Source organism: Hippoglossus stenolepis, chromosome 21 (genome assembly GCF_022539355.2).
Source record: "Hippoglossus stenolepis isolate QCI-W04-F060 chromosome 21, HSTE1.2, whole genome shotgun sequence".
Taxonomy (NCBI): Eukaryota; Metazoa; Chordata; class Actinopteri; order Pleuronectiformes; family Pleuronectidae; genus Hippoglossus; species Hippoglossus stenolepis.
Window position 1 is genome coordinate 11,101,824 of NC_061503.1, and position 10,237 is coordinate 11,112,060.

The window sequence follows — 10,237 nt, forward strand, 5'->3', positions numbered from 1 at the left end:
TGAAGGAGGAGGACAGTGAGGGGGTACGCTAAGCCAGATCCCTACCACGAGTGACGGGTCAGACCGTCCAGTAGCGTCTACAAGACAGGGGGAATAATTAGATTTGGAGGAACGGACATTCCCTCTCAGCTCATCCCGACTGCTCCGTCATCTTGGAGACGAGAGTGTGACGTCCAGATGGACTGACAGACGGCCTGAAGAGCAGCCCCTGCAGACCACGCTGCTGGAGCTGCCTGAATGAAAGCACACTTCATGGAGACTCAGTGAGCAGGAGGAAGCTGGAGTCCAGGAGAACATGCAAACTCCACAGAGAGAGGCCACAGAGGAACCGGGATAACCACAGCTCTCTAATTTGTATTTTTATTACCAATATTGTGATGTAAATTGCAGCTATTTTCTATAAATCAACTTGTTCTTTTTATACTGATGCCAATGAAAAACCTGCACAGTTTGAGAGCTTTGGGGTTCAACACTAAAAAGATTTAGTGTTGAACCCCAAAGCTCTCAAAGTATCCATGAAGCTGCTCCGAATTTCACACACTTATAGAAATCAGCTCCCTAATCATGCCAGATTTTTTTTCATCAAGATCCATGAACCATTCCTGAGGTGGATTAACACCAAAATTTAATGGGTTCTATCCTGACCCATACCGCATCATTACCAGTTTCGTGGTAATTTGTTCCTCTGTGTTTTTGTGAAAACACAGAGGAAAACATAACCTCCATGGCAGAGGAAACTATCACCCTTATCCCTGTGTCCTGTCCCTGGCTAAAGATAAAGGCAGATAGCATTGAAGTGTGCGAGTGAGAAAGTGTGTCTATCTTGGCAGACACACAAAAATAGACACACTGCCGGGGTCACACAGAGAGAGAGAGAGAGAGGGGACAAACCGTGTGCATTTCACCTGCTGTCCCAGAGCTCTCAAATATCCTCCCATTTCTTCCCTTTCACTGAGAACATGAATTAAACACACTCCAGCGCGCACACATACACACACTAACACACACACACAATACAAGCGTGCTGCTCTGCCCACTGATGCCAAATCAGGTCAACCCTTGGTGTGTGTGTGTGTGTGTGTGTGTGTGTGTGTGTGTGTGTGTGTGTGTGTGTGTGTATTGTCACTGTGGTAACACTGCATCTTAAATCCAGGCTGTCCTACTTAACCAGGAGGCCGCCAAGGGGTGGAGCCCATGATGTCATTGTCCGGCAACTTGCCATGGTGAGAGAATGGAGTCTGGGGGTCAGGGATAGAGAAAGGGATGATGACAATATGGCTGTGACCTCCATGATTACACGTCTTGAAACGAGCAGAGTGGGAGGGTGGGGCTGAGGATGATGGCTACACAGGGCTGCACCTCAACACTAGAGAGCTATGGTAATTCAATGGTGATGGAGTTGTAAAGGTACTACCCACACGGCTACATGGTATTGCTGTTGCTCATCTTCTCAAGACTGTTTAACAATAAAGAGTTATTCACTGCACAAGCTTATTAACTAACAAGCGACTACAACAAATAGTATATTAAAAGTGATGTATTCATATCATCAGCTCCTGTCTTAAAGATGTCTACAATAGCTTCCTTCATGTTTGACTCTGTGGCTCTTTGTCGAGACAATCCAACGTTGGTCCTCAAATTCATGGATTCGAATTCAACTTGATGCAAAAGATCTTTTTTGATTCACCCAAACCAACAAATCTACTGGTGATGACTGCGTCGAAAAACAACGATTCAATTGCAAAATTTACAAGGCTGCCGAGACCAGACCTTAAAGCAACTTGGGTGACCTTAACGCTGGTGATGGTACAAACAGTATACTGAGGAATTGGATATCTTACATGATACGTATGAGCAGCCACAAAAAAAGTCTTAGCTATCAAACAGGACGTTTTACCCCATTTTTACAGCCTCAATTAATTCATTAAAACCAAACTTACACTTTCACATACATCAGCGTAATAAGAACAACCATAAATGACAGAAACCATCTTTGAGAAAACTTTACTTTGACTTTTTGGTTTGCTAACATGGAGGGATTTATGACCTATACTGCAGCCAGCCACTAGGTGGTGATCAAGATGCTTTGGCTTCACTTTTAGGGAGCTGTCATGTCGTCCGTCTTTACAAACTGTCCCAACATTACTTGGCAGAGCTCTTCAAAGATAAAATCCAATTTTAACACTATTACATACTATTACTATTCTACGGTTATAATAATATTATAGATTTGGCTGATTGCATCTGCTAACAAACACAAAAGTAGCTGATTTAGGTCTCAGAAGCAATGACTAGAAACAGGGTTAACAAGAACAATAAGAGGATTTGTAGTTTTACTGTCGGCTCAAACGTCAGCCACACAAAGCTACATGTTTCGGTTCAAACCCGTAAACTATAAATTCATTTGAAAAGATTTTAACCCTTTAAAAAAATAGTCAAGGACTAAAAGAAGTCCTTGACTCATTAATCCTGGCTGCTGGTAAGTATAAGCATGTGAGTGTGTGAATGTGTGTGTGTGTGAGTGTTGATGCCAAGTGTCGAACCAAGGCTGGCTGACATCTGACGTGGCCCTGTGTCCCCGTGAGGAAACATTACACTGGTGTGGTCATCGCCTCTCTGACTTGTGCCTAGAAGCTTCTGGCAGCCTCACAGCTCTCAGCCTCCAGCCTGATATATTTACATGTACACGCACTCACATCTACACCTCGTCTCCTGCTCCCCCGCTCCTTCATCACTCTCTTCTCCACAGCCTCTTTCCTGTTTTTATTTCCTGTAAGTATTTTCATTTCCCTTTCACCTCCCCCCCAAACTCCCTCCTCCTTCTACCTCCTCTGCTCTCTCTCTCTCAGGACCTTTTGACACCTTTTAAAAGTTACCTGACACTGTTTATAGACTCATTTTAGAAGGAGAATTAAAAGTCGATGACTCAAGTCCAAACGCAGACAGTAACAACATTAATTTAGACTGGAAACATGTTAGACTGGCAACATGTCCAGAGTGTACCCCGCCTCTCAGCCAATATCAGCTGCTACAAGGCTCTAGCCGACCATCAAAGTATAAGCGGTATAGGTAATGAATGAATGAATAAATAATCATCGTGCTTTCCTCCGGGATTCTGCAAGAACTTTCAAGTTGTGTCATAAAATCTAGCAAAGGTCCATTTTTTTTTACTTTGACAAAAAAATCGATGGCAAGAATTGATCTTTATGGAAACATGAGGTGTGTTCTTGTGGACTACTTTAAATAATCGGAGAAAAACTGCTACAAACGCGGTGCAGCAGGTGACAAAATGAACTGAAACCTTTGCGATCTTAATAGAGTTAAATAACGATTACTTTGTGAGCACAGGAAAGACTACAACTTGCAGGAACACACTACAAACATGGCAGGTTGGTTATTTTTTTTGTCCGTTTACATGATACGCTCTTGTTTTAAGTAATTTCCCCACTTTTTATAGTTTCTACTGTGTTCGACCCTCTGTGTCCTGCGTACAGTCATGTCTGAAATAGCTCCGACCCCTCGACTCACCTCTTCTGCTGTTTATCCCTCGAGCATCTGGGGCTTATGGGAAATGATAGTTAAAGGCAGTTAAAGTATGAATACTGAATAAAGAACGATTTTACTTGGACTCTCAATCCCATTCGTTTTGGCGAAGGCAGGTTCACTGTGAATTTTTCATTCTGGCACATGCATGAAATATTATGATCCATAATCATAGCTACTACTTATTTCATACGAAGTCATAATACAGCATTTCTCTGACTAAATCTTTACATTAACATCCATGACAGCAGCCAAATAATCTCCATTTAGCTAAACAGCTTATTTCAAAGTGAAAAGTCAAATGTGTGACTCTGGACTTCAATCATAATCATCCTTTGCATTGCTGCAGCACTAACATACCATAGCTGCCACAGGAATGTACAGACACAGTTCTGTTTACAGTGGCATGTGGCTCACCTCTATACAAAGGCGATGCAAGGCAGTTTTATTTATATAACACATCTCACTGCAAGTAAACTCCATGTGCTTTACATTTGAAAAGGCATACAACACAATCACATACATGATCTGGAGTGTGTGGCAGCGGCGCTTGCATTCATGCGATAGCTTACATGAAGGACAAACAGTGCCGTGAAGTGTTGTGTCGCTCTTGATCTCAGATGAAGCTCTACACAGCAGTGGACGATCGTACTGGACATTTGGGATTGTAGCTTTGACTTTGTAGCTGACATGAACTGAACTTTGTCAGGAAAATTCGCTATGGCCGTTTTCCAGAGTTTGCCTTTCACATTTGAAGAACACAGAAAGAGATTGTCCGAGTCAGACACGTCCGTCCACAACAACAGGAAAATGTCTGGAACATTCAGATGAGGGTTGGTGCCTGGGTTCATCATTCAGGACGCAGGACATAATGTATGGATTCTGCTGCAGAAATCATGTGTTTGTTTCTTTACAGCACATCAACACGGACGTCGGCCCTTATCGTTAAAAGCTCTCAAATCTCATTGTCTTTCCAAGTTCTTTCATCGACAACTTCTACGTGTATGGCTCCTCTTCTTCTTCATCCTGAGATATTTGTATTCTTTTTTTTTTGTGTTGCATCTGTCGCATGTTCGAAACATCATCAACACGCCCACTCGCGCTCTGTGAATTCCCCAGACATTTTCCTGCTGTCTCGACAATTCATCTGGTAGGTAAAATAGAATTTCCCATGAAGAATGGCCTGGCTGAGCGAACGCCCCATGTACGGAGGCTTGAGTCGTCCAGCAGCAGCTGTAGGTTTGGTTCTGACTCAGCCCTTTGCTGCACGTCTTCCCCGTTCTCTCCCCTTTCACACTTAAACTCTGTCCTATATAAAAAAAAGACTTAATGCACCAAAATGTTAAAAAACCCTGTAAGAAGTTTAAATCATCCTGACTTCGCAAAGAACCACGAGTGTTCTACTTTGTTTTTCTCTCTTCTTAACCCCACTCCCTCCTCTATCTCCCCCCCAATTCTCACCTACCCATCTCTCTCCCTGGTGTTTCTGTGGGTGAGAGGCTGTCACCAAGGGGACAGGCTGTCATTGTCACCATGGGGATGGGCTCCGCAGAGCTTCTCAATTACTGAGTGGGACAATTAATAAGCATCAAAGCCTGGTTAATATTTCACCGGCGGCACGGAGTAGGAACCTGGCCCACAGCACTTGGGTCCATGTGAGATGGATCGCGGAGAGGTGGAGGAGGACAATAGAGAACAGGAGGCAGAGAAGATGGGAATAACAGTGGAGAGACTGGGAGAGATGAAGAGATGAGGAAGGCAGCAGAAGGACGGAGGAAGTGAGAAAGACAGAGCTAAAGTACACAGGCCTCTGTTCATCTGAACAGCAGGCAGCTTACCATTTGGTACAACTCTGGTCTGGGTCTCACTATGGGTCCTTGCATTCATATTCAGGAAAGATGTTCCAATACTGATACCAGCATCAGAAATACCTCCGGTACTGCCGATAACACTGGGTCAGGCGTCAGCGAGTAAGAAAATCTATGTATCGATCCGAATCTACCACATCTTCACCCAGAAAAAACTGCTATTTTCCTTTCCCGTAAATTATTTATTCTTCTTTGCCGCATCACAACAGCTGTTGCGCCATACTGCCACTGGCAAGTACTGATTTGAGAGCGGCGGAGAAGCAGTGATTTCCAGTAGAGTTAGCCAGAGCTAAAATGTCAGCAGGTGGGCAATGTTTCACAAGTAAAGTGGTGCAGAGTAACGTATGCAAGACTTCAGTTCTGAGCGGTGGCACTAGTATAATATTGGTTCTCGTATCGGCCGTTACACAAAGTCCAGGTATCTGAATCAGTATCAGGAAGGGACAAATGGTATTAGAGCATCATAATATTGATTCGTTATTTTACTGTCATATTTTTTTTTACATTTTACAATTTAATGTACATTTTGTCGTACTTGACAGACTTTCTTCCTGTTTTTCTGAAAAAGTGAAATTTTCACAATATGTGTCCTTTGTGGTGCACAAGCCCGGCAGGAAGAGGAAGACGATGGGTAAATGAAGGCGGGGGGATAAGTGTAAGTACTATGACGAGAGTGGTATCACTGCTGGAGAGGGGGAGGATGAGGGAGGCAGAAGTGGTGAGTAATGGAGTAATGCAGGGAGGAGGACGCAGGGAAAGTGGGTGGGACTGTGCTGCTGGGAGGCTGATGTATTGACGAGCTGGCAGCGTGATCGATGGGATGTGGTCAATCAACAGAGTGATCCATATGCTGACCTTACTCTGGATGGGCAAGGGACGAGGGGTGTGTGCGCTCCCTGCGTGTGCGTGTGTGTGTGTGTGTGTGTGTGGGTGTGTGTGTGTGTCTATTTATTTATATGCGAATGTATACCGATATAGTATTATGTTACACAACTATACATCAATTAAACCGCCCCTTAGGACCTGTACCATGTGGTTTTGCATTCTTCAGTCTATTAAATCATATACATCGTTTAAATATTAACAAAGAGTTCAGTTACTTCTGTATGAAAATAAGCTTCAGATTTTAGATGAATTCACCACAATGAACATTTTGTTGCCCCTTCTCTTTTCTATTACATCATGGTCATATGTTAATCCAGCTGAAGACAGGGTCTGTATTTAAAAAGTCTTCAAAACAGAGTTACCACGCAACAAAAATGCCATTTTGACAGAGGAAATGCCACTAATGCTGTAACTGTGGTGGTTTATCATCATATTTCCAACAGGTTTAAAGTTGCTTTCAGTTCATTTTTATATTGTATGAGCATGAACTGAAACCAGTGGCCACCCTGAAAGGTAGGAAATTATTATATCCCAGAATATGCTTTGGATAATGGTTGGAGTGATGGGAAATATACGTTAACTGCAGCTAATGGGCTAATTACAAAACAACACGTGTGGTAATTTAAAATCCATGTCCTCAGCTCCCACTACACGTCCTGACATCACCTTCCTCAGCCTCTCATCCGACATAAGGACAAGAACAAACACACGGAGCAGAAGTGGAAGAAGATCACATGTCAGAGCTGGAGACAAAACTCGCAGACCCAAAACAACTAGCCCTTTATCCCCCTTCGTATACAGATCCACATGTGGCGCTCCGGCATCACAGTCCCCGACGCAAATGAGATTACATGAAGAGAAACCGTAACAAATGAAAGGAACTTCAGTCTTTCTGTCCAGCTACTGAAGTCACAGTATGAGTGTGTGTCTGACAACTCACAGGAACCAGGCTGTGGTGAAGTCTCTGCTTAATAATTGTGATTCTACAGCTTCCACTCCAAAAAGGGCAGGAGGAGGTTAAGGGGCCGAGGAAGGACGACTACAGGCTGGAGCTGAGACGTCCAAATCAGATCTAATGCAAGTTCAGCTCCCATGTCCCAGATGAGCTGCAGGATGTAGGTACAGAAAACTCTTCCCTAGCTTTACACTGCATCACAGGTTAAAACCCGACCGAGGTGGACGAACGGCCGAGAGAATGTCTCCATTTGACGAGAGACTTCTAGAACTGAATTTGCTGCTAAACTGTCAAAGAAAGGCAAAGAAGATGGTGGAAAGGACATCTTCTAAATGTAGATACCATCCCCTTAGATTCATCAGTGAAGTGACACCCAGCACATACAAAATGCGTAAGTGCAAAGGTTTAAAATCTAAGTCATTTGTGGTATATGAGCATGTTTGCGGCTGAAAGGCCCCAAGAACTGAGACGCGTTTCTTCTACATGTTGAACTTATTCAGTATCATATCGTCTTGTTGATCTCAATGAGTTCCACACAGGGAAGAAGCTGATGTATTGATTTCACATTTGGTGAAAAGAGAGTAACGTTTTTGGATCAGTGCTCAGAATCCGTAAAAAGTTGGATCAGCGCATCCCCTACTCATGAGCAAGGCAGTGGGCTCACTAAAGCTCCAGCCTGCGATGCGATGTTGTGAACCTCTGAGGAAGGGATATGTGCCCGTGGATGTATGTTGTGAAGCGGAAAATTAATAAATGAGACTCATTCCTGGAAGAATCTGTTCATAAAGGAACTTGGACTTGGCTGAAGGCTCATTCAAACATAATCAGCTGAGGAGCCCCTGGGCAAGGTCATACTATGGACCTGTTCCACTCTACACTGCAGTTCCAGCCTATGATGCCCTCCAGTACCCAGGGCACGGTAAGCACACAATCAAACATGTTATGAAGACAGTGCTAGAGTAGGTTTTGCTGCAGACCCTCAATGTTGAATCTGCAGACACTGATTGAAGTGTCAAAAGTGTGGCAGATGCATCAACAAGCACCCCTGTGGTTTTCAGGCCCCTGGACCTCACATATCAATCACATACCCAGTCTTCATAGTGCCTGGTTCCGTTCTGCAGCAGGTCCTCCAGCTGGATGGTGCAGTTGGCCACGAAGTCATCGTACCCGATGGGCGCGTCGTGGAAGACGGAGAGCTCCAGGCTCCGTCCCTCGCGGACCTCGGTGCAGAACTCCTGGTGCCAGGCGGGGCTGTTGGTCTTGGTCCTGGTGGCGGTCTGGCCCAGCCGGGTCTGGTCCAGGTTCAGGGCCAGGTAGGGGTCCAGGAGGAAGGAGCCGCTCTTGCCCACAGCGTGACGCAGGGCCCATGGGGTGGGTTTCAGGTCCACTGCCTCACACACTCGCACCTTCAACAGGCCACTGAACACAGGCATAGCTTCAGGGATGTGTGTGTTGTGTGTGTTGTGTGTGTATGTGTGTGTGTGTTTGGACTAGTCAGCCTGTTCCTGCTCCTGTACACAGAGTGTTTCCTTCCAATGAGAGGGGGTCACTGCACAGTCCTGCTACATCCCATAATGCCGCTGGCTCCTTAGACTCTCAGTCTAGTACAGCCATATCAGAACACTGTGTTATCCTCACACACACTCACACAGACACACACTGATGTGCAGTAACACGCAGCCCCAACGCAGACTCACACCCTTCAGAGGTCGCTCTCGTGTTTGTTTATGCTCCAGACAAGATTCCAGAATATCTGCGGAAACAGGCCGGGATAGGGACGCCTGGGCGGGGTGTGCAGGTTAACGGGCTCCGGTTGGGTTCACACGAAGCCCCTGAGCCTCCCCACCGCGGGTCCGTGCGTGTGTCTGTCCCGGGTCAGGGTGGGAGACAGCGGGAGCAGCCGCGCCTAGCCATCCGGGATTGGTGCTCGGTGTCCAGCCCGTCGCAGGCTCGCTCTCCGCCGGGATAAGCTCCTCGACCTCACGGTGCCGCGGTGTTTCTGCGCGTCCTCTCCGGAAAGCAGCGCCTCTGTGTGTTCGTCAACCCCGCTGCGGTGTTTTTGTCTTCACGACCACCCTGAGGACATCACGGCGGGGCTCCGCTCCCCAGCTCCGCTCCGGTTTTTTTTCTGCTTTGGTTCCTTGCGCGCGCCCCCCGCTTCCCGTCCCCTCGCTCCTGAATCCGCGAGTGAGCGCGAGCTGCAGGAAATGCGCAAAACGCGTCACACGCGCTGCCGAGCTCTCGCGCCGGATGAGAGAAAAGAGAGAGAGAGGGAGAGAGAGAGAGAGAGAGAGACTATGCGTGTGTGTGTCTTTGTGTGTTTGTGTGTGTGTGTGTGCGCAGATGGAAGAGGTGTTTTCTGAGGGGTGGGGGGGTGGAATTCACCCGCAGGCATGGAGCGTGCGTGTGCGTGTGTGTCATGGCCCAGACAGCCAATAATGCCAGTCAATCATTCAGTCCCTATGCATGGTCACCCCCCCACACACACACACACACACACACACACCTAAGAAACAGAACAAATAACATACATGTCTATTACTATTATTTGCTATATGTCAAATAATGATAAAATCTAGTAAACTCTGTTTTCTAGATACTCTTTTTTACAGTTTTCTAGATGCTCGGTTTTCTACTTAATCAGTCTTCTAGTTACTCTGTTTTCTAGTTGTCTAGCTACTCGGTTTTGTTGTTAACCCTTTTTCTAGTGACTCTTACAGCTACTTTTCTAGTTAATCAATTATTTTGTTGATCACTTTTCTAGTTGCTCGGTTTTGTAGTTTTCCAGTTACTCAGTTTTCTAGATTTATATTTAGTTTCTAGTTCCCTTCCTCTTGATCTCTAGATTCACACACTGTGAGTTTCTGTATATATTAAATCAGAGGTGTGATGGTGCTCTGAGCTGCAGTGAACGTTGAGCTTGTCAGGAACTTCCTCAGGAACCTGTGATATTATATTCACACCATCATATGTCTCTGTATTAACA

The 10,237-nt window shown here is 45.5% G+C and overlaps 1 protein-coding gene across 2 annotated transcripts in view; it reads right to left on the bottom strand.

Moving 5' to 3' along the window:
* prkcea (protein kinase C, epsilon a) overlaps nt 1-9,491 on the bottom strand; it is a 28,950-nt gene extending 19,459 nt beyond the window's left edge. Inside the window, exon 1 of one of the 2 annotated variants that reach the window (XM_035146099.2) lies at nt 8,340-9,491. In XM_035146099.2, coding sequence (XP_035001990.2) covers nt 8,340-8,684 — 345 coding nt within the window. In that variant the 5' untranslated portion in view covers nt 8,685-9,491. The remainder of the gene's footprint in view (nt 1-8,339) is intronic. The other variant, XM_035146100.2, reaches the window with a different exon arrangement.
* Nucleotides 9,492-10,237: the final 746 nt, after the last annotated feature.